This window comes from Protopterus annectens, chromosome 1.part0 (assembly GCF_019279795.1).
Source record: "Protopterus annectens isolate FY-2018-M chromosome 1.part0, PAN1.0, whole genome shotgun sequence".
Classification (NCBI taxonomy): Eukaryota; Metazoa; Chordata; order Ceratodontiformes; family Protopteridae; genus Protopterus; species Protopterus annectens.
Window position 1 is genome coordinate 1,888,421,461 of NC_056725.1, and position 25,466 is coordinate 1,888,446,926.

General features: G+C 39.7%; 1 protein-coding gene across 3 annotated transcripts in view; it reads left to right on the forward strand.

The window, feature by feature from the left end:
- Positions 1–25,466, forward strand: part of CAPSL (calcyphosine like) — a 607,395-nt gene that overhangs the window by 269,779 nt on the left and 312,150 nt on the right. For all 3 annotated transcript variants that reach the window (XM_044069974.1, XM_044069976.1, XM_044069984.1), the window contains exon 3: positions 13,516–13,693. In XM_044069974.1, coding sequence (XP_043925909.1) covers positions 13,516–13,693 — 178 coding nt within the window. The remainder of the gene's footprint in view (positions 1–13,515; positions 13,694–25,466) is intronic.

Below are 25,466 nucleotides of genomic sequence, written 5' to 3' on the forward strand. Positions count from 1 at the left end.
GGCATTTTAAGAATCCTTAACCCTCGTGGCACTAATTTAAAATTGAGGCAGGCTTCCATGTGAAGTCTCTGCCATTGGATAGTACGTAATTTGTACATTTTATTCTCAAGGTTCCTGGTCATCATGGTCAAGTCCATGTTGTGCTTGAAAAAATCTGTGTCATTACTTGAAACATTCAAGTCTGAGGTGGTGAGTTTAAGTAGAGGATTAATACTGAAGTCCACTAGTCCATTTAAATCAAACAATTTGTCAGCTTGTTGATTCGGTAGAGGTAAACTGGATTCAGCAGCCATGTCCTGGCAGAAATGTAAAAGTAGGTAGCTACAATAACTGAAGAAAGAACACACTCTGCCAGGTAAAGCACTCTTATTCAAAAGTCAGAGTCATATACAAAAAGAAAATAAAGAGTGCACCATCAGCTGAAATACAAACTTGTCAGCAAATAACTCCAAATGACAGTCTATTGAGAGAAAGCTTCGTTTATTCCAAACAAACAGGAGCTGCAGCAAGTCATAAAAGTTAGCGCCGCGTTGACACCCAACGCTTCTTCAGACATAAAAACCAAGTAAAACTAGCTCCTTTTAAACACATGATCACATGATGTCATAATTAATTTAATTTAATTTAAAGGGACAAACATTCATAGAAAAAAGTATTATTTAAAATCATATGTTGTTGACATCCTGTACTAAAAACATTACAGACATTAGGCACATGAATAGATCAGAATGCATTGTGATAAAAACATAAAGAGATAGTGGTAGTGAATGAATAATAATAATAAAATAAAATAAAATAAAATAAATGAGTAATTCTAATGATTTAAGGGTCTGGAAGCTAAGAAAGGCTTGATGGAAAGCCTTTCATTGAGTCCAAACTTATTTGCCTGTAATTTCACAATCCACTTGCCCTCTTGCTCTTCTACTCTATTTTTGACATTTCCTAACCTATTGCCTGTCTTTACCAACTCAAGAACATGAAACTTGAAGGTGTGGTTGTCACCAACCTCAACCACATGCCTAGCTAATGCATTCAATGCATTACTCCTGGATATTGCGTATATGTGTTCTCTGATCCGTTCTCTCAGGGATCTGGTGGTCATGCCCACGTAAAACATCCTGCAGGACTGGCACTCAGCCAAATAAACTAGATTCCTTGACTTACAAGTTGCACAATGTTAAGGTTGTCTAGGATTATTCTTTCAAGTAATATGTATATAGTTATCCATAATAACATGTCTTCAAAAGCTGAATTGTTTGGACTAGAAGATATATACAACAGTGCTATACATATTGACTTTTTGTGAGTTAATTTTAAGTACAGCTTCTAAGCCTTCAATACTTTTAATGTTTAATATTTGTATGGGATGCACTGCAAGATTAAAAACTTTTGAGTATGCAATGGCTACACCAATAACTCTTTTACTAGTATAATCATTAAGGAGGGTAATAGTAGTGTGATTTATTGAGTGGAATGTGATAACTGGTGAGTAGAGTTTAGAGAAAAAGGAAACCAAGCAAGACATGATATTGTATTATTTTGTATAAATAACATTTGTAACCATGTATTGATAATTTATTATTATTATCATGACTTAACCATCCCTGCACTGTCTAGTCTTTTTTGGCCCTTATGTCAGTCTTAAGGTATGCACTCCACTGTCTCCCTCCATTACTGTGACCACCAGCCACTCATCTTATCCCAGGACTAATTCCAGTTCTGGGCTCAGGCTGGTGCAGACCGTGAGGACATCCTGGGGGTGGGAGGTTGCCGTCACTGCTTCAGTCTGTGGATTTTTTAAATTATAACTTACCCCTAGTTTCCAATCCTTGATCCCTGTGCTTGCCTACTAACATTTGAGGGATACTCTTTCTATGGACAATGCCTCTCCTCAGGGAGCTCCTTAGATGAGTCACCAATGGGATGAGTGCTCCCATAATTTCCTATCAGCAGACAGACATCTGAGCCACTTGTCAAAATTTGGTCAGCTGAGCTGTAGTTAGGGCTCTATCCCTCTCTGTCATGCCACTGGCTTGCACTAGCTTGTCTTTTAGACATTTCTACCACTGTAGCAGAATAGCTGCTTAGAACTACTTTTATATAATTTAATGCACTTACAGGACATAGTATGGTATTTCCCTTGTCTAGTGTTTGGATGCCTTCATTTTAATCATATTTGTATCACCTCTGGTTTCCAGTTTGGATCAACGTTGCTTCTGTTATAACTGTACCATATTGTTTGTAATTCATTTTGCTGACTTTAATACTCTTTAACACCTCACAAATGTCATGAGATATCATGCTTTTGGTAAGGCCAGTAAGATACACTGTTAAATAAGCAATCATGTATTCTATAGTGGCAAGGGAAATTGTAAGGACTATTTAATAAAGCTCAGAAGTGATCTAATGGTGACATTTTCTAACAGTTTTTAAACAGATTTGTGACAAAAGGAGGTACTCCCAGCACAACTAGCTGGAATTTTATAAATAATTGTATGCCATTTGTGAATATCAAACTGATTTATAAAATATGCTGGTGTTACAAATGTATTAGAACTGTATGTCATGCTTTGTACAGATGTTTGTGTTGAAAAGGTATTTGTAAAGTGCTTGTGCTTACAATGTATCCAGAGTGTGCCCTAGTGGAAGAGAACAGAAATGTACATGCACTATTGTAACTGTTTAAATGTATATATTAACAGAGGAAACTGGAGGGTTAACCTCAGTCCAGCAACTTTAGAAAAATATTTGAAATTAAATTACTTTATAGGCTATGCCATAAAGAGGCTATCTCTCAGGTTTCAATGCAGCTAGAGACACAAAGTCTGTATTAGGAAGCTTTCTGTAATGTCTTTAGGGTGTACTAATTGCTACTCTGAAAGCATGAAGGAATGCAATTTTTTATGACTTCCAGGTTCTGTTAAAGATCTGAGCAAAAGCCCTTGTATGAGTAGATTTACAAGTAGATGTTAAATACTGCCAGCTTCAGCAGTGGGGGTTTTGCCTGGGAACTAGACGTCAGATGCGCAGAAATGATGTCATTCTGCAAGCTATCTCAGCAGTAATATTTTAGATACTATTTTGATAAGTCTCTTAGTGAGACAGAACATTCTGTATTCTGTCTTGGACCTGACAACAACAAGAACCATTCACCACATTATCTGCCTTGCTCTATTAGTAAGTTTTTAGTGTATAGTAATTATTTTAGTTACAGTTAGGAATATATTAAAGCTTAGTTTAGATCTTGTTTTTCTTTAATTGTGTGAGCCTGTACTGCAGTGTTATTTTAAATAGTTCCTGTGATTTTGAACTCTGCTGTCATTTTGACAATATATGCTGAGTATTTTCTTGTTCTTTTATTATTTATTATTAAATATATGTAGACCTTTCATTGTGGCTGATCTGTGTAGAGATATTTAAGTTTTGAGAGAAGTTGCATATCTATTTGGTGACACTGTGTGGGCCACTCCTGATAGCCTTACTCTTGGTCAAACTACCATTTGTATTAGTACTAATGTTACACAGTAAGATTAGACTAAAGCAGGGTCTATATCACGTTGTCAAACTTTTAAAAGTTCGAACGTCATATGGTTGACACCATATGATCAAACTTTTAAAAGTTTGAACTTTTCAATGGAGATCTCCGTACAGTGTGGAATGGGAAGACATCCCTTTCTGCATTGTAGTGCGATCTCGGAGTTGGTATATTTAAAGAGCGTGGAGTGTGGGGGGGTGCAGGGGGACTTACCTCCCCCCTTCTTAAGCCATTCAGGTAGGTTTTTTCTTTGGTTTATTTTTTTTATTACATTTTCAAACTTTTAAAAGTTTGATCATACGGTGTCGACCATATGAAGTTTGAACTTTTAAAAGTTCGATTATGTAATATAGATGCCTAAAGCAGCTGATAAGGAGTGACTGGCAGCATTGGTAACTAAGATATAGTATGTGAAGAAGGGGGCATAGCTAGTAAACCTGTACAAGCTTTTTCCAGGTGTGTGTGTGTGTGTGTGTGTGTGTGTGTGTGTGTGTGTGTGTGTGTGTGTGTGTGTGTAAAGCAAACCTCAAAGAGCGTGTCAGCTACTTGGGTTGGGACACAAAGCACTGATAGGATATAGAGAGTGCTGGAGGTCTTGCTTGGTCACTCAGCTGAGATCTCAACTATAGCTGTGCCAGTGGGGAGTCTTACTGGGATCTGGAGGAAAAGGGAGAAACCAGCCCTGGACTGAATGTGGTCTCTGTGTGGTCCTAAGGGAAACTGCACTTGATGCAGAGAGCTGCATCTGGAATATTGTATGTGTACCTGTTATCCTCCCAGTGAACATCCCCCCCACAGGTGCCAGTGGTGAGGATTGAGGCTCCTTGACTACTGGTCCTGTGGTGGGTTTTCACATATTAATTGGCTGGCAGTGGTGGGATAACTACATCAAATATTGGAATTTAGTGGTGTGGATATTGAATTCCTGTAGCAAATAAACAGTGATCACTAAAGAAGGTGTTTGTACTCTCAAGCAGCTACATGGTAGACATTCAGAGTTTCATATCACAATAGTTTTATTTATTTTTTGTTAGCATAGTTAGTCAGGTAGAGTAGGCAAGGATGTCAGCAGAGGATTATGGCAAGCTGTCAAGGAGCCAGTTGGCTGAGATGTGCCAAGCCAAAGGACTGCAGAAATAATTGCAGCCTTAACCACAGCTGCAGCACAGACCAGCAACCACTAAGACATCCAGACTGGCCTTGGGGATGTACAGCTCTCAGACAATGGACAGTTCAACTTTTCCTCACATGACTTAAAAATTCATCTGGAGTTAAAGAGACTTGAACTGGAGGCCAAATGTTTGGAACCGGAATCAGTAGAGAGACTGTGGCACTTGAGGTTGAAGCAGAATCAGCAGAGGGACTGTGGCATTTGGAATTAGAATCAGCAGAGAGAATGAGACATTTGGAAGCTGAAGAAAATGAGAGGCAGAGGCAACATGAAAAGGAGATGCTGACCCTTCACCAGGGTCATGGAGGCAATGAGGAAGGGAATAATTGAACCCCAGAAGCAATAAAGGTCAGTAAATTTCTTCCACAATTTACAGAGGGTGATCATTTTGATAGTTTTATTAATATGTTTGAAAGAGTATGTAAACAATATAATGTTGACCAAGGGCTCTGGGTATGGTTCCTGACCTCCTTACTCCATGGTAAAGCTGTAACTGTTGTTTCTAAACTTTCTGATATTAACAGTTAACACCTGAAGCTTATAGAAAAAAAGTTTTGTGAGCATAGGCAGAAGGCAGATGAAAGTGTGTGTGATTATATTGCTGAGTTAAGCACTTATTTTCATAGGTGGGTGAGTGGGTGACAGGTCACCACTTTTGAAGGGCTGGCAGACCTTTTGGTGAGGGAACAAGCCATTAGCACTTTTCCTGAGGATATGAGGATCTGGTTGGCAGAATGCAACACTGCATATAAGTTGGTGAAAAATGGAGACCTGTACCTAGCAAGCAGGGCATCACTGCACAGGAAAGGGATACCCAGTGCTGCACATGGATATAAGTGAACACATGGTGGGCAGCCTAACCACCCCAACAGAGTCAGCTAATAACAGGGGAAGCCACTAGTTCAGGTACACAGCCAAGATCAAGGGTTAAATCTTTTAAATGTAACCAGTGGGACCATTTAGAATATAGCTATCCATGGAGGTAAGGTGGGGAACAAAAGGTAGGGGAGACAGAAAGTGGGAATGATAGAATAACAGCAGTAAGTTGTTATCTGGAGACAACAAGGGTACCAAACTACCATAAGAGGTTATATCCTGTCTTAGTAGATGGGAAACAGGCCACTGCTAAGAGAGACACAGCCTCTGACCTAACCATTGGGAAATCTGCAATGGTTAAAGAAGAGCACTGCTTGTTTGGGCAGACTAAACCCCATTCCAAATATCTTTGTCTAGGGTTCACCTTGACTAGGCGGGGTGGAAAAAGAACCAAGCAAGTAAGCATGTTTGAGGATATCCCTGCAGATCTCCTGATAGGGAATGATTTTGATAATGCAGTACCTTGTGTGCATGCAGTTACAGGTCAGGCTTGGAGACAGGCATGTGGGTCTGGTTGCCTGGGGGGTACCCAGATAGACCGCACACCTGAAGCCAGGACTGGTGAGGTGGTTACTTCAAAGAGGGAGCTACCCTGTAGCAGTGAGACTGAAGGTGAGCCACAGCTGCTGATGGGTACTGATGTGCCCTTGGAGAGAGTGAATGCATCAGCATAGGTGAGTAGTAGTACCTAGGCTGACAGTGAGGCACCATTGTCAGAGGATACCAGATTTGATGTGAAAAGTGAACTGGGAGGGGTTATAAAGAGAGAGTTGAGACAGGCTCAGCTCTCAGACCCTACATTTCAAGGCTTAAGGGAGGTAGCGAGGGAGGCATCTGATTCTTCAGAAAAGGGGAATCTCTGTACTGGGACAAAGGGTTAATATATAGAGAGTGGACCCTTGAGGGAGCTAGAGGGTGAGAGAATGCAGTAGTTGGTAGTTCTCATAGCTTACTGTCTGGCACTTTTAGCCCCAGCCCATGACATTCCCTATGTATGTCATATGGACATAAAGCATACCAAGAGATGTATTATGCAAATCTTTTATTGGCCTCGGATTTCCAGGGATGTAACAGGGTACAGCAGGACCTGTAAGAATTGCCAAAAAGAATGCAAGGCAGGAGACAAAGTCAAAGCTCCTTTGATGCCTTTACCTGTGACTGAGGAGCTGTTTCAGAGAGTAGCTATGGATATTGTGGGGCCTCTGAGTACCCCAAGTTTCACAGGGAAGAAGTATATCCTAGTGGTAGTAGATTATGCTACCAGATACCCTGAGGCAGTGGCTCTGTCCTTCATCGAGGCAGAAAAGGTGGCAAATGTTTGTTAGAGATTTTCATCAGGGTAGGTTCCCCAAAAGAAATATTGACTGACAGAGGTGACAATTTCATGTCAGACCTGCTGGTTTGTCTGTGGAAGCACTGTGAGGTGAGGCACCTAAAGTCCACCCCCTACCATTCCCAGACTAATGGTCTGGTGGAGAGGTTAACCTCGACAGTAAAGACTATGCTATGGGCATTTGTAGACCAATTTAAGAGAGTGGGACAAATATTTACCCCATCTGTTGTTTGTTTACACAGAGGTATCCCAGGAATCCACAGGTTTCTTACCTTTTGGGTTGCTGTATGGGCATAGAGTGAGGGGACCTCTAGATTTGATTTGTGAAGAGTGGGAGGGTGAGTGTGAATCCCACAAGGAGTCTGTTGTGACATATGTCCTAAGCTTCAGGACAAGGCTCAGGGAACTCAAGGGTTTGGCCCAGGAAAACCTGTCAGAAGCCCAACAGCAGAAGAAAGTCTGGTATGACAGGAATGCTCAAGCCAGAGAATATGCTGTGGGGTAGCAGGTTATGGTTCCCATTCCTGTCAGGCACAACAAGCTGCAGGCAGCCTGAGAGGGACCCTACATGATAGTGAGGAAGGTCAGTGATGTTAACTGCATGGTAGAACTGCTAAACAGGAAGCAGGGGCACAATCTGTAACCTGTTAACACGATGAAACCTTGTTATGATAGAGAGGCCCTTGTGCTGAGAGGGGGAACTGAAGGCACCAAATTACCAAGAAATCCAGGTATGGTAAAGTGTGGTGTGTGTAACTATTGTTTGCACATAGAAGTAGGACAAGTATATCAACTAAGGGACAAAAAATACTACACAAAGAAGAGACTTGATTGTCAATTGAAAATGATAGTGTATGTAGCTAGATGCCAACATTGTCCAGTATTCTATGTGGGGAAAACTGACTGAAAGTTGAGAGAGAGAGTGTATGAGCACCTTTATAGTATAAGTAAGGGGAAACAAGAAAATGCACTAGCAAGACATATTTCTGAATACCCAGAACATAGGTTCAAGTTTAGAGCCATAGACCAAGTTATAACAGATATTAGATGAGGTTCAGACTCCTTTATTTTAGAAAGACTTGAACTTATGTGGCAGTTACGTATGAATGCATCCCAATATCCTGGTATCAATGACATTTATTCTACATTATGTCTTTTAAAATTAAAAAGTCTAAGTAGATAATGTTTGTTTTTAATAGGTACATTTTTCATACTAAGTACATATATAAATAACAGAAAATGTTTTTTACAACAGAAGTCTGTTTAAACAACAATGTCATACATTTGGATAATTTTTGAAAAGAAAGGGTAGTAAGGGGTTAACTTAACCTGTGTAAAGGAAAGAGGTGGTGATTGGTTCAGAGTGAACACATGATGTAAGTGGAGTGAATTTTAAACACAGTGTAAATTTGTATTATTTTATCTGAAGAAGTTCTTGCAATCTGCAGGACGAAAAGCGCTTCATTAAACAGTTGGTTGGTACTTTGTGGATTTATTACATGGAAGTTTTACTTCAAGTTACTTCAAGTTACTGCTGTGTTGATTTAACTGTGGACACTGTAGCTCTCTGTTTCATTTAGGAATTGTTGGCTCTTTCCCGATTTGATGTTGTGGTAAAATGGCTACAGAGGGGACTAACAGTACTCAAACAACTTTGTCACAAAACGAGGACTTAGGCAATTTAACAATGCTCATGAGGTTGCTTTCCCAATGAGTAGAAGACTTGACAACAAGACTGGACTCGCTAGGTGAGGTTGGGGCACAAAATCAGTCAAGGAACAGCATGAACACTGTGAACCAAATAAGGGTAGGACAGTCCAGTTCTACCCTTTCAGCCAAAACACCTTCCACCTTAAATAGGACTTATACAGGTATGCTGAGTGAAAATTCTACAGTACATCTTGAGACTTTGCAAACTAACAGAACAGTAACTAATGCTGTGACAACCCCGAGGCTTACTGGGGCTCCAAATATTACTTCCTGGTTAAGCGAACCTTTAATATTAAGTAACCAAGGATCAGCAGCACAACAGGGGCATCTGGCCGGGGGTAATAACAGTATCATAGCTAATTTAAAAACATGGGACTATAAACTTTTAAAACATAAGAAACTGCAACTTGAAGTAACATATTTCTGAGTGCATAAAAGAAAGAATAGTCCCTAAGGGACTACGTATCTGGCAATACCAGACAGGTCTTGAGGAGGGTTCAGTGTTCCATCAAGATTTAATTAAATTGTTCCACAAACATGGGCTTAAACTATTAGAGCTGATGTTAAAACATTATCAGATTGCCACAGATAATTTAGCAAAAGATATTGTAAACGTGGACAATGAAATAAAAGCAGATGCTAACTTTGAGTGGTACCGCTTTGAGTACAAGACATTCAGTAGTATAGATCACCACATGGAGAAACTACGTTTTACAAAAATCAAAAAACTGAACAGGGACCAGGCGGACTACAGTAAAGGTTCAACCTACCCTAAACTGCCATCATCACAAGTATGGAATTCAACTGGTCAAAACTGGCAGCAAGGAGGAGCTAATTTAAATACAGAAGCTATTGTGGTGACGGAGACCAACATTAATATAAATGGCAACCAGGGCTTACCAGTTCCCCCACAAAGAAGTGAAAGGATTAATAATAGGAACAACCAAGCATCTCCATATAAAAATCATCTAAACAACATGAATGGTCAAGGACAACATTCTGTAAATTTTCACAACCAAGCGCAAAACCACAACCCTCAGAGAGGGAGGGCACAACGAGGCAACAACAGACGCAGGCAGAGGAGGTAAATACTGAACTTCACAATGCAAACAGGTACTGTAACATCATAGAGAATGAAAAGAAAGACTTTAAAGTCTACAATTACTCTTGTTTCTAGTTAGAGCCTGAATTAGTTGAACTTTTAGTGAAAGGACAGACTTTTGTACCTGCAAGTAATGCAGACATGGCAAAATCTTTATTAGACCTTAGACTTTTCACGAGGAAAGTTAACCTTGCTGTTTTGTTAAAACAACATGAGTATAATGAGAATATTTTTCGAATAACAATTACTTATAACCCTCCCATGCGCCCCACAGTGGTACTTTTTGAATGAATTTGTGAAATAGATTTCAGAAACTGTTTAGAAGTTAATAACAAATTGAAGTACAGTGATTTGAATACTGACAAAACAGGATGGCAAGCATTCATTGAGTTACAAAAACTGTCTGTTAGAGTGATGAAACCAGACAAGGGGGGAGGACTGGTAATAATGCAGACAGAAGACTATTTGAATAGAATGAAAGGTATGCTACAGAGTGAAACGTATGTAAACATTTCTAAGAATTAATTAAATGTGGCTTACTCATGAATTAGAGCATCCATTAACAACATGTTTATTGGGGCAAAAATAGACATAGACCTGTACAACTTCTTAACTATGCCAGCCCCTAGAATTCCCCTCTTATCTGGTATTCCCAAAGTGCATAAAAGCACAGAAAATCCTCCCATGAGACCTTTAATAGATGTATGGAATAGTATAACATATTCATGTGCAAAGGCATTAGATTCAATACTGAAAAAGTACGCTAGCCAAGACAGTCAGATTTTTAAAGACTCGGTCTTTCTTACATGACATAAACACTTTGGAATACAAGAAGAATATAATTTCCTAACCATAGATGTGAAAGACCTGTACACATCTATCCCACATACTGAAGGAATGAGTGGGTATCCTATGTAATGAGATCTAAAGGGGCGCCAACAACAGAAGTAAGTCTAGTGGAGGAATTGCTTGACATCATTCTCAGTAACAACTATATTACGTTTGATAATGACTTTTACTTACAAAGAATAGGTGTGGCAATGGGTTCACCATATGGAGCCAGTTTTTCAAACATGGTCATGGCATACTGGGAGCAAGAGTATATTCAGAAGAGCCCACAGATTAGCGAACTTCTTTACTTCTATACAAGATTCCTGGATGACATCTTTATTATCCTTAAAGGAGATGTCAAGATAGCACAAGACTTAGTGAACCACCTTAATAACACAACAGAATTTTTACGGTTCATTTATAATTTTGGACAGGACAGTATTGCATATTGAGACATTGAACTTGAAAAAAGATAAAAATCAAGGAAGATACGTAAGTAAAATCTATAGGAAAGAGATGTATTCCAACACTTTCCTACACTATTCTAGCTGCCATCCATACCATCAAAAAAGGACAGTAATGAAAGGCCCACTAGTTAGGGCAACCAGAATGGTGAGCATAGAGGAAGATTTCTATGCAGAATGCGTAAATTTGAGGGAGATGTTTCTGAGTAGAGGTTACCCTGATTCCCTCATCATACAACTGACAGAAGAAGTGCAAAACAAAAGAACTAGGGGACTATATAAGTCTATTTTAGATTAAAGTTATATGCAAATGTTGGTTAATGACACAACAACAAACAGTGAGGTAGATAGGTCAGAAAGATTTCACATGAAATACAGTTTTATTACAACATATCGTCTGAATGCATGGGACTTTAAGAACATAATTTCTAAGAACTGGAATTTATTACAGGGTGACATTCCAATTCCACTACAAATTTTTTTTAAGAGAGGAAAGAATATGAAAAATATGTTGAAGACTCAAAGCATCAAACTACCTAGAAATCCAGGTATGGTAAAGTGTGGTGTGTGTAACTATTGTATGCACATAGAAGTAGGACAAGTATATCAGCTAAGGGACAAAAAATACTACACAAAGAAGAGATTTGATTGTCAATCGAAAATTATAGTGTATGTAGCTAGAGGCCAACATTGTCCAGTATTCTATGTGGGGAAAACTGACCGAAAGTTGAGAGAGAGAGTGTATGAACACCTTTATAGTATAAGTAGGGGGAAACAAGAAAATGCACTAGCAAGATATATTTCTGAATACCCAGAACATAGATTCAAGTTTAGAGCCATAGACCAAGTTATAACAGATATTAGATGAGGTCCAGCCTCCTTTATTTTAGAAAGACTTGAACGTATGTGGCAATTACGTGCAAATGCATGCCAATATCCTGGTATCAATAACATTTGTTCTATTTTATGTATTTTAAAATTAAGAAGCCTAAGTAGCTAATGTTCGTTTTTAATAGGTACATTTTTCATACTAGGTACATATATAAATAACAGAAAATGTTTTTTTTACAACAGAAGTCTGTTTAAACAACAATGACATACATTTGGATAATTTTTGAAAAGAAAGGGGAGTAAGGGGTTAACTTAACCTGTGTAGAGGAAGGAGTGGTAATTGGTTCAGAATTAACACATGATGTAAATAGAGTGAATTTTAAACACAGTGTTAACTTGTATTATTTTATCTGAAGAAGTTCTTGTAATCTGCAGGATGAAAAGTGCTTCATTAAACAGTTGGTTGGTACTTTGTGGATTTATTGTGTTTAATTTTTACTTCTTTAATTTTAATTCAAGTTACTTCAAGTTACTGCTGTGTTGATTTAACTGCGGACCCTGTAGCTGTTTGTTTCATTTAGAAACTACCATTTGTATTAGTATTAATGTTACACAGTAAGACTGGACACCCTTTGTTAAGGGCCCTAAAGCAATGGATAAGGAGTGACTGATGGCAGTGGTAACTACCTTATAGTCTTTGCAGAAGGAAGTATAGCTAGTAAACCTGTGCCAGCCTTTCTCAGGTGTGTGTGTGTGTGTGTGTGTGTGTGTGTGTGTGTGTGTGTGTGTGTGTGCAAATCAAACCTCAAAGAGTGTGTGCGCTTCTTAGGCAGGGACACTAAGCACTGGTTGGACAAAAAAGGTGATGGAGTCCTTGGTTTGGTCACTCAGCTGAGATCTTAACTCTGTAGCTGTGCCAGTGGGGAGCCTTACTGGGGATCTGGAGGAAGAGGAAAAAAACAGCCCCGGACTGACTGTGGTCTCTGTGTGCTCTTAAGGGAAATTGCACTTGATGCAGTGAGGTGCTTCTGGAAATTCTGTGTGTGTACCTGTTATCCTCCCAGTGAACGTCCCCCAACAGGTGCCATTGGTGAGGATTGAGGCTCCTTGATTACTGGTCCAGTGGTGGTTTGTTACAACCTTTATTAAATGATCACTTCAGAGATGGGCAGACATACATTAAGAGAAAAGAAAGCAAACCATATTAACATTGTTTCCTTTTACATCCATTGTACAATACATATCTTTTCTTTCCTTATAACTAACATCAGTCAAAAACATCAAAGCTAGTGCTGAAATAAGCCATGGTACAGAATGATAAATCAGTCTAGGACCATGTGCTATTGTGTTCTGTGGTGACAAAAATACATATTATTGTGTCTTCCTTCTCTGCTGATCATGAGTGGTGCTGTTATTTACCAATGCATGATTGTCATGCCTTATTAATTAAATATACATTTCTCATACAGTGGACATATTCATCTGCAGTGTGATTTGCGTCACCACTACAGACAGGTTTTTGTGTTGGCTCTGAAGTAACAGGGTCCTTCATAAAAGCAGACTGCTTGTCATTTATGTATCTTTGCATATTCTGTTCTGTTGACCACCTATGCAAGTTGCTGTAATTTGTGCTTATTTTGTGTTTTTTTTTAACATTTACAGAGTTTTTCGAATTATGGATGATGATAATAGCAGATCTCTTGACATGAAAGAATTTTTGAAAGGGTTAAGTGACTATGGTGTGCTACTTGAGAAAGAAGAAGCACTGCAAGTTTTTAGGCAATTTGACAGGGATGGGAACGGAACTATAGATTTTGATGAATTTCTTGTAACACTTCGGGTAAGTAAAATTAAAAGTAGTTTGACTGCAATGGACATGATAATAAATATTCAGATTATGAGGTCCAAAACTTGTCTAGGTTGCTAATGCATCCTTTAAAAACAAATGCTTTGCATATGAGAAATAAAAGTTCATTATTTTTACACTGCATCATAGCTGTTTTTTTCTGTGTTAACAGAAACTGGTTAAATTATTCTTTGTTTCACTCATTTTTCTGATACTACCTTTATCCTATTCATTGTCAAGGGGGGAGCCAGTATCTACACTAGGAAGAAATGGGTGTAAGGCAAAGAACAAGTCCTGGGGGATTCTAGCCCATCACAGGATGCAAACACACACACACACACACACACACACACACACACACACACACACACACACACACACACACACACACACACACACACACACACAGTGCAAGCATCAACTTAGAGGCTCACCAAGTCACCTGTTTGCATACCTTTGAGATGAGGAGGCAAACTGGAGACACCAATGAAAAGCCGTGTGTGCATGCAGAAGACAAACTTGCTTCACATGTAAAGGGTCTAGCTGAGAAGCAAACCAGAAATACAAGCACTTTCATCTCTCTGATCTGAATTTACAGACATTTGAACAAGGAATTATCAGTTTTGAAATTTCTACCTTAAGAAAACATTAACAATAAAAAAATGAGTATTAGTTCTGCTGCATGTTTTTATGAGGAAGCACGTCGTGTTTGAAAGGTGATTTCATCCAAAATGGATTCAGCTTAAAATGTCAATATAAGTTATGTTGAAAAGAAAATCATTTGAGTTAAAATTATAAAACATATTAATTTTTGCATTGCTTACATTTTACTGTTTTTTAATGTATATTAAAGTATGTAATTATTTGCAAATCTATTTATATTTGTAGAAAATAGCCATAGAAAATAATTCTTTCTCATTAGTCAAAGTGCAGAAAAGGCTGGAGCAATAGGGGCAGTAATGCCACAAGGGTAATCATTTAAAAGGCACGAAAATGCAAACTGTTTACAGAGATATAAGACACAGCAATGCTTTTCTGCAATAAATACTTGCTAAATAAAGCAGCCAAACATGTCATCAACTATTAAAAGAAGTATGCATTTACTTCTATTCATTCATTTATTCATTTACTCGATCCCAGAAATTCACTTTATCCTACCCAAGACTGTAGCCTTCAACAGTTAATTTTTTATTAGTTTCTCACACTCTACTTTCTGTTCCCCTTACATATTTGAAAATGTAGGAATGATTCTGTTAACTTACATAACCTCTGATGACATGTTTTGAAATCCACTATTATTTATCACAAAGTGATTGCAAGATTTACAGAAAAGAAAAAACAACTACTTGAATATCCATTTTAGAAACTACCCCACACCTGAAATACAACAGCAACTCTGAAATGCAGAGTCAAAAAAAAATGGATATTTATTTCTTACTGCAGTACCCACACAGCATCAGTTTATTGGACTGCAAGGTCGAATGTGGCTGATAAGTCAATGCCACCAGCCAGAAAGGAAAATGAAACTAACATATTGAAGGGATACCATACAACTGGAACACAAGTTACTCTACTGAAGTACTGGTGCATTACACAGAAAACAACAGAAAGAAAAATGCTGCTCAGGGAAAATGATCTGTGTCCAGAGAATTGAAGATTAAAAGGAGAATGTGGAAGAAAGGTAGCAAGGCATAGATGTGGTAGGGTTAAATAACTAATACTGATGCTACTGTCTTCATCAACCTTATGCATCTTTTATCTGGCCGTTTATATGCATACCTGCATACTCCATCAAATTTTTTCTTTAAGAAGTTGCACTTCTTTCTGCTATATCTTACTAAGATCTGTATTACCTGCATAGGTTATCCTACTGGTGGATGAAGTTTGTACTATCAAGCTTCAACTCGCCGATGATCAGAGTTCCACTATAGGAAATCACTTTTGGCAAGATGTGGCAAAAGTGATTCCTTTTTGGGAGAATCTCCCCCTTCTTCAAGTAAGTCGAAGTATGGAGTTGGTATATATAAGTTTGTGGGTATACATAGGTTGGTATATTACATATTTATATATATATATATATATATATATATATATATATATATATATATGAGTTCACTACACATTACCGAAAACCCACAGTACCGATGCCCATACATCCGAGACCAAATACCCGAAAGACTACAAGACCGACGGACCACAAGCACGAAATTCAAAATTGCGAACGTTTGAAACACATATAGTACACACAAATGCACAGCTTCTCCTCACAATCAAACAAATAAACTTACACCCCCCTACTTTAATATTATAACTCCGAGATCGCACAAACACACACACAAGACAAACTCACACCCACACATTACAGTCCCTCACACACACACCACAGTCACAACACACACTAAAGCCCCTCACAAACACACTTACACACACATACTTACATGGACTGCAACACCAGAAGCGCTAACTCAAAATCTCCGAACATCGGGATTATGAAATTGGCTTCTGGTCTTGCGATCATCTGGTCTTTCGGTGTTCTGGTCTCGGGATTCCGAGCGTCGGTAATATGGGCATTCGGTCTTCCATAGTGAACCCATATATATATATAAATATAAATACATGAATTATATACATGAATGTGCGTGTGTGTGTGTGTGTGTGTGTGTGTGTGTGTGCGCGTGTGTGTGTGTGTATATTATATATAAATATATGTATATTTCCGTGTGATGATTTAAACTTCCATTTTTAACACTCCTTCCTTCTTTTTTTTCTACATTCTTTTTCTTATATTCAGTTCACTGTAAATTGATTACTGGTCCCGTAGACATTAATTGAAAAGGAGCCCTGTCGACCAGAATGATAAGACACAATATATTCTAAAACTCAAAAAACATACTTAGACATTAAAGATACACACATGCACAAACACAAGCACACAAAGTAAAGAATAAAAACACAAAATAATATAACACGAATAATATACCTTCCATTCACTTTAGTGGGAAAATTTAGATACAAAACTTACATATACCTAAAGTTTGAACCCATTAGAAAACACATAAACAAGGCAGGAATCTTAAAAATAACTTTAATAAATCTAAATTATCTAGTCTGCACATTTCACATTTTTTTCCATTGGTTAAATTCTTTCTTGAGTGATACTTAAATGCACACTTTTGTGATAAGACTCCAAGCCTGCATAAACTATAAGCACTGCTGATTCCCTGCTAGTTATTTTTCCTGGCCACCGTCCCCCTTGTTGATCTGCTTTTTAAACCTAGTGATTTTAAGCTGCCCACCCTTACAGTAAACTGAGCTTTTATAAGCTCCTCTCTTTCTACATTGCTGCTGATATCTTGAATTGTCTTTCTTTGTGCTTATTTTGAAAAAAAGTGCATTTTGCCTTTCATTGTTTACTTGCTCTGAATTCATTATCTAGCTAGCTGTTGGATAAAGTAGTGCATTTTTGCACTCTAGCAAACACTTTTCTGTGTTTTTACATCAAGATGTCAGTGAAATTTCCATCTAGTGCACTGGGTGATAGCCTGGTTTGTTTAAGTTGAGGAAACACTTGAGATTTCTGCATGTAGTTTTATTGGCTGAAGGGTTTATTAATCTGCTTATCTTGTTTTTAGTGCCTTTTAAATTCTGTACAATCGAGTAGGTCTTGGCTCATTTCTACAAAGCGAAGTACGTTTATTGAATGATCATACCTTTATAAGTTGTTTAAAATGCACTGCTGTATCTGTATCTTTAAGCTTGTTTGCAGTGGCATTTTGTGTCTTTAGGTTTGTCTCTGGTAACATTTCACTCCAGACACTCCTTTATTGTGCTTTCACATTAGGAGGACTGGGATTATTCATCTAGTGACAGTAGATGTTTACCTGCTCTATCTGAGCTGGGAAGAGGGCTCAGTCAGTTTTCTGTATTTCCAGTGCTGGTATAAATTTGGCACATTTGCATGAAGCTGTTCACTGTGCCAGTGCCCTGTACAGATGCAAATATCTGGAAACACTGTTGATTTTCATTATACTGTGAAGGTTTACTGTGCTTTGTAATTTCCTGCCCCACTTCACCCAGGACAATTTTCCAAGATTATTCTAGGACCATGGACAGGTATGGAAAGCGGATGTTTTCTTCAGCGACCTTTGCTATGCGTTCGCTGAACTACCTTTGTCACTTCACCAGGCTTCAACGAGATATTCTCAAGGAACTGGGTGAAGTAGTCCAGGATCCGTCTGCTGCTGGGGCTCAAGAAAAGATTGCCTCGCAGCTTGCAATCCTGAATTCCCTATCTAACTCCTCCATGCGCCTCATATCCTATGCGGCCGATGGAGCGAGCAGGGCCGCAGGCACAGGAGTTACTCTTAGACGCCAAGCCTGGATGTGGCTTCGTAATTTTGCGGACCCCTTTAAGGCGTCCTTCACTAATACCCCCTCTGATGGTTCGGCTTTGTTCGGACCTCAGGTGAAGGATACCTTGACCAGGTGTGAGCAGGACGGTAAAACTCTTTCTGCCGTTGGAGTCCAATTTTCCACTCCTTCTAGACCATATCCCAAGGGTCAGAAGGGGGGAAGATGTGGTTCCGTAAAGCCCAAGGAGCTACACCGGACGCATGTGGTCAGTTTACCCCCAGAGGCAGAGGGGGTAACAATAATAGACGCCGCCCTAGAGGTAGGGGGGGTCCTCAGAACCAGGGCAACAGGGAGTCTCTTCCTGAGAAGCCCTTTCAGCATCCCTGAGGTGTTGCCCGACTGTCCACCCTTGGAGGCAGTCGGGGGAAGGATTTCACTGTACCCAGTAGCCTGGCAATCCCTATCACAAGAGATGTGGGTACAGTCGATCATATCCGAGGGTTACAAAATCCCCTTCGAAAGGTTTCCTGTACCTCTACAATCCCTTCCAGACATCTCACCCGGTCAAAGGGATTTGACAGAACAGGAGGTTTCAAAGCTCCTAGAAAAAAGAGCCGTCCAGACTGTGCCGGCAGACCAGGTAGGATCCGGCGTCTACTCGAGATTCTTTTTGGTCCCCAAAAGGACGGGAGATTGGAGACCAATATTAGACCTGAGCAATCTAAACAGATTTGTCAAGAAGGCAAGATTCCGGATGGTCACGCTTCAGTCCATTCTGCCCTTTCTGGGCAAGGACAACTGGATGTGCTCTATAGACCTTCAGGATGCGTGCTATCACATAAAGATTCACAGGCGCTCAGAAGGTTTCTCCGCTTTCGGCTAGGGACCAGTCATTACCAATTCAGAGCACTGCCCTTTGGCCTCACTTCAGCCCCAGAGTGTTTACCAAATGCATGGCAGTGGTCACAGCTCATCTGAGACGTCAAGGATTCCAGGTGTTTCCCTACTTGGACGACTGGCTCCTCTCCGCCACCACCAAGTGTCAGCTTCTTCAGGCCAGAGACTACACTCTACAGCTTTGCAGGAGTTTGGGAATTTCAGTAAATTTCGAAAAATCTTCTCTGCTGCCTTGCCAATCTATCACCTTTATAGGCGCAGAATTAAACACCATCAAAATGTTAGCCAAACTAACAGATCAAAGAATTCTGGACATCCAAAAATTCGTTCGGATTCTATTGCAGAGCAACAAGATCAAAGCCAGATTTATACTGAAGGTTCTAGGTCTTATGGCTGCGGCCATTGTTCTTCTTCCACTGGCTCACTTCCACATGCGTCTTCTGCAGTGGATGCTATTCACGCAGTGGTCGTACCACAGTCTCCCGATGAGGCACGAAATCTTAGTCACACAGTCGTGCAGAGCTCATCTGAATTGGTGGATATCTTCCCCTCTTCTTCAACAGGGCCGACCCTTTATTCCCCCTCCTCCAGTTGCCACAGTCACTACAGATGCCTCTCTGATCGGGTGGGGGGGGGCATTATCAGGGCAGGATGGTCCACGGGACGTGGCAACCCATAGAATACCATCTGCACATAAATGTCCTGGAGATGAGAGCAGTGCTTTTAATGTTGCAAGCCCTCAACGACTTTCTTCCCACGGGGACTATTGCAGTACAAACGGACAACATGTCCGTGGTCTGGTACATCAACAAGCAGGGTGGGACCAGGTCCTATCCGTTATGTCGAGAAGCTCTCAGACTTTGGCAATGGGCGATCTCCTCTCATCGGTTTCTGATAGCAATGCACATCCCCGGCAGGTCCAACCTATTGGCGGACAGGCTGAGCAGATCCATTCTGATGCCTCACGAGTGGTCTCTCAATCAATCTGTAGTGGATCAGATTTTTCTGAAGTGGGGCACTCCTTGTTGCGATCTTTTTGCTACTCCTCAAAACAACAAGTGCCCGATTTTTTCACTCTCTTTCCCCTTCCAGGCCAACCCCTGAGAGACTCTCTAACCCAGGATTGGCCCCGGGGACTTCTATATGCTTTTCCTCCCTTTCCCTTGATTCCACAAGTCATTCAGAAAGCCACCGTTTGAGGGCCAAGTTGATCCTCATTGCCCCATATTGGCCTCGACAAATTTGGTTTCCGTCTCTGCATCGTCACCTTCTGGTGCAGCCCTGGCATCTGGACCCAGTTCCGGATCTTTTGATCCACCAGTCGGGTCAGCAGCACCGGGCCATTCATTCTCTCAACCTCACTGCTTGGTTGCTCCACTTCCTTCCCTAGCCAGGCTACCGATGATTTCTGACTCAGTCAGAGACATCTTAGTGTCTTCTTTAAAGTCGTCCACTAGGACTGTTTACGCTAGCAAGTGGCGACGTTTTTCTATTTGGGCAAATTCCAGAAATATTGATCCCTTTACTGCTCCTGTACATTCTGTTTTAGATTTCCTGGCGGAGGTTTTTCATTCAGGATCCTCGTCATCTACAGTCAAAGTACAACTGGTTGCTATTTCCAAGTATCATGTTGGCTTGCATGACAATAACATTATGTCTCATAGATTATGCAAGGCCTTTCTGAGAGGAGTTTTTCTCCTAAAGCCGCCTATAAAGCATCCTCCTCCGCAATGGGATCTAAACTTAATGTTGGCATCCTTGATACTACCTCCCTTCGAACCATCTGCTTCATGTTCTTTGAAGTTATTGACCTGGAAAACTATATTTTTACTGGCTGTCACTTCTGCAAGAAGGGTTTCCAAGATTCAAGCTCTCTGCATTCGTTCCCCTTATTTGGTTTTTCATAAGGACAGGGTATCATTAAGAACGAACCCTTCCTTTCTCCCCAAAGTTGTGTCTCAAACCAATATTAACCAATCTATAGATCTACCAGTCTTTTTCCCAAACTATTCCGACAGAGCTGAACAGAAACTGCATTTTTGGATGTCCATCGTCAGCTCAGGTACTATTTGCATAGAACTAAACAATTCAGGAAATCGGACCAATTATTTGTCTCCTATGCAGAAAACAGGATAGGTCTTCCAGTTTCTAAAGTGACCTTATCCAGATGGTTGACTTCCACCATTTCCTATGTGTACTCTCTCAGAGGCAAACAGCTATCTTCTAAACCAAAGACACACTCAACCAGGAGTCTATCCACTTCTGCAGCCTTTCAGGATAGACTACCCATTGATACCATTTGTGCAGCAGCTACTTGGGCCACGCCTCATACCTTTGTCTCTCATTACAAGTTGGACTTGGCCTCCAGAGATAGGGCCAGTTTTGGTTCCACAGTTCTCAAGAGTCTGTTCCATTGAGCCACCCGGGATACAGGTGCTAGGGACGGTCCCATCCAGCAAGAATGAAGGCGAGATTGACAACTTAACATTTAGAAGTTATGTACCTACCATAACGTTCCATGTTAGTTGTCTTCTCTCGCCTTCTTTCTTGCGCCCCTCCCTCCTTCCCCCTGGCCTGGACAGATCTTGAAGAGTTCCTATCAGGTTGTTTTCCTCCTGAGCCTTCATATGAGGACTTCTATTATGAACTTGTGTTCCTAATTATGTTAGGTTAGTCTTTAGCAGGGTAGGTTAGCTACCAAACGAGATCTGAGGTAGTTCCGCCTTGCATCATGGGATATAGGGTTGCCTCGAGCTGGTAAAAGGAGTTCTCGAGCTAAAGCAAGTGCCGGGTCGGAGCCGAGGATCGGCTCCGAACCCATCCAGCAAGAAAGAAGGCAAGAGAAGACAACTAACATGGAACGTTATGGTAGGTACATAACTTCTAATTCTTTCTCATTAGTCAAAGTGCAGAAAAGGCTGGAGCAATAGGGACAGTAATGCCACAAGGGTAATCATTTGAAAGGCACGAAAATGCAAACTGTTTACAGAGATGTAAGACACAGCAGTGCTTTTCTGCAATAAATACTTGCTAAATAAAGCAGCCAAACATGTCATCAACTATTAAAAGAAGTATGCATTTACTTCTATTCATTCATTTATTCATTTACTCGATCCCAGAAATTCACTTTATCCTACCCAAGACTGTAGCCTTCAACAGTTAATTTTTTATTAGTTTCTCACACTCTACTTTCTGTTCCCCTTACATATTTGAAAATGTAGGAATGATTCTGTTAACTTACATAACCTCTGATTACATGTTTTGAAATCCACTATTATTTATCACAAAGTGATTGCAAGATTTACAGAAAAGAAAAAACAACTACTTGAATATCCATTTTAGAAACTACCCCACACCTGAAATACAACAGCAACTCTGAAATGCAGAGTAAAAAAAAATGGATATTTATTTCTCACTGCAGTACCCACACAGCATCAGTTTATTAGACTGCAAGGTCGAATGTGGCTGATAAGTCAATGTCACCAGCCAGAAAGGAAAATGAAACTAGCATATTGAAGGGATACCATACAACTGAAACACAAGTTACTCTACTGAAGTACTGGTGCATTACACAGAAAACAACAGAAAGAAAAATGCTGCTCAGGGAAAATGATCTGTGTCCAGAGAATTGAAGATTAAAAGGAGAATGTGGAAGAAAGGTAGCAAGGCATAGATGTGGTAGGGTTAAATAACTAATACTGATGCTACTGTCTTCATCAACCTTATGCATCTTTTATCTGGCCGTTTATATGCATACCTGCATACTCCATCAAATTTTTTCTTTAAGAAGTTGCACTTCTTTCTGCTATATCTTACTAAGATCTGTATTACCTGCATAGGTTATCCTACTGGTGGATGAAGTTTGTACTATCAAGCTTCAACTCGCCGATGATCAGAGTTCCACCATAGGAAATCACTTTTGGCAAGATGTGGCAAAAGTGATTCCTTTTTGGGAGAATCTCTCCCTTCTTCGAGTAAGTCGAAGTATGGAGTTGGTATATATAAGTTTGTGGGTATACATAGGTTGGTATATTACATATTTTTATATATATATATATATATATATATATATATATATATATATCTATATGAGTTCACTACACATTACCGAAAACCCACAGTACCGATGCCCATACATCCGAGACCAAATACCCGAAAGACTACAAGACCGACGGACCACAAGCACAAAATTCAAAATTGCGAACGTTTGAAACACATACAGTACACACAAATGCACAGCTTCCCCTCACAATCAAACAAATAAACTTACACCCCCCTACTTTAATATTATAACTCCGAGATCGCACAAACACACACACAAGACAAACTCACACCCACACATTACAGTCCCTCACACACACACCACAGTCACAACACACACTAAAGCCCCTCACAAACACACTTACACACACATACTTACATGGACTGCAACACCAGAAGCGCTAACTCAAAATCTCCGAACATCGGGATTATGAAATTCGCGCTTCTGGTCTTGCGATCATCTGGTCTTTCGGTGTTCTGGTCTCGGGATTCCGAGCGTCGGTAATATGGGCATTCGGTCTTCCGTAGTGAACCCATATATATATATAAATATAAATACATGAATTATATACATGAATGTGCGTGTGTGTGTGTGTGTGTGTGTGTGTGTGTGTGTGTGTGTGTGTGCGCGTGTGTGTGCGCGTGTGTGTGTGTATATTATATATAAATATATGTATATTTCCGTGTGATGATTTAAACTTCCATTTTTAACACTCCTTCCTTCTTTTTTTTCTACATTCTTTTTCTTATATTCAGTTCACTGTAAATTGATTACTGGTCCCGTAGACTTTAATTGAAAAGGAGCCCTGTCGACCAGAATGATAAGACACAATATATTCTAAAACTCAAAAAACATACTTAGACATTAAAGATACACACATGCACAAACACAAGCACACAAAGTAAAGAATAAAAACACAAAATAATATAACACGAATAATATACCTTCCATTCACTTTAGTGGGAAAATTTAGATACAAAACTTACATATACCTAAAGTTTGAACCCATTAGAAAACACATAAACAAGGCAGGAATCTTAAAAAATAACTTTAATAAATCTAAATTATCTAGTCTGCACATTTCACATTTTTTTCCATTGGTTAAATTCTTTCTTGAGTGATACTTAAATGCACAATTTTGTGATAAGACTCCAAGCCTGCATAAACTATAAGCACTGCTGATTCCCTGCTAGTTATTTTTCCTGGCCACCGTCCCCCTTGTTGATCTGCTTTTTAAACCTAGTGATTTTAAGCTGCCCACCCTTACAGTAAACTGAGCTTTTATAAGCTCCTCTCTTTCTACATTGCTGCTGATATCTTGAATTGTCTTTCTTTGTGCTTATTTTGAAAAAAAGTGCATTTTGCCTTTCATTGTTTACTTGCTCTGAATTAATTATCTAGATAGCTGTTGGATAAAGTAGTGCATTTTTGCACTCTAGCAAACACTTTTCTGTGTTTTTACATCAAGATGTCAGTGAAATTTCCATCTAGTGCACTGGGTGGTAGCCTGGTTTGTTTAAGTTGAGGAAACACTTGAGATTTCTGCATGTAGTTTTATTGGCTGAAGGGTTTATTAATCTGCTTATCTTGTTTTTAGTGCCTTTTAAATTCTGTACAATCGAGTAGGTCTTGGCTCATTTCTACAAAGCGAAGTACGTTTATTGAATGATCATACCTTTATAAGTTGTTTAAAATGCACTGCTGTATCTGTATCTTTAAGCTTGTTTGCAATGGCATTTTGTGTCTTTAAGTTTGTTCCTGGTAACATTTCACTCCAGACACTCCTTTATTGTGCTTTCACATTAGGAGGACTGGGATTATTCATCTAGTGACAGTAGATGTTTACCTGCTCTATCTGTGCTGGGAAGAGAGCTCAGTCAGTTTTCTGTATTTCCAGTGCTGGTATAAATTTGGCACATTTGCATGAAGCTGTTCACTGTGCCAGTGCCCTGTACAGATGCAAATATCTGGAAACACTGTTGATTTTCATTATACTGTGAAGGTTTACTGTGCTTGTTACCTTATTATAGAACCTAGGGCTATTGTTGCTCAGAGAACATCTGATTTGGCACTGGGCAGCATTGCTGGTTACGTTAGCTGCAGATTACACCATGTAAGCACACGTCTTTCATCTGGTTACAAACACCCTCCACTGCTGTTACTCTCAAGTACATATTAGGACCTGCAACCATGAATGGGCACTTTCCTGCTATCTCTCCATCCAGTTTGGTGGACATGGGCATCCTGAGGCAATGTAACATCTGTCTTATGTACACTGACATCCACTTAATTCTCAAACAGACAAATACAATATGTGAGAGATGTAGTTACACATTGAAACTGGAGGCTAGATGCTCATATACAGATGCAAAAAGCAACAAACAGGTTGTCAGCAACTCACACACATCACTCACCGCACCCACAAAGAACAACACATAGATCCACATATTGCAGAGGTGCTCACATGTAAATTAC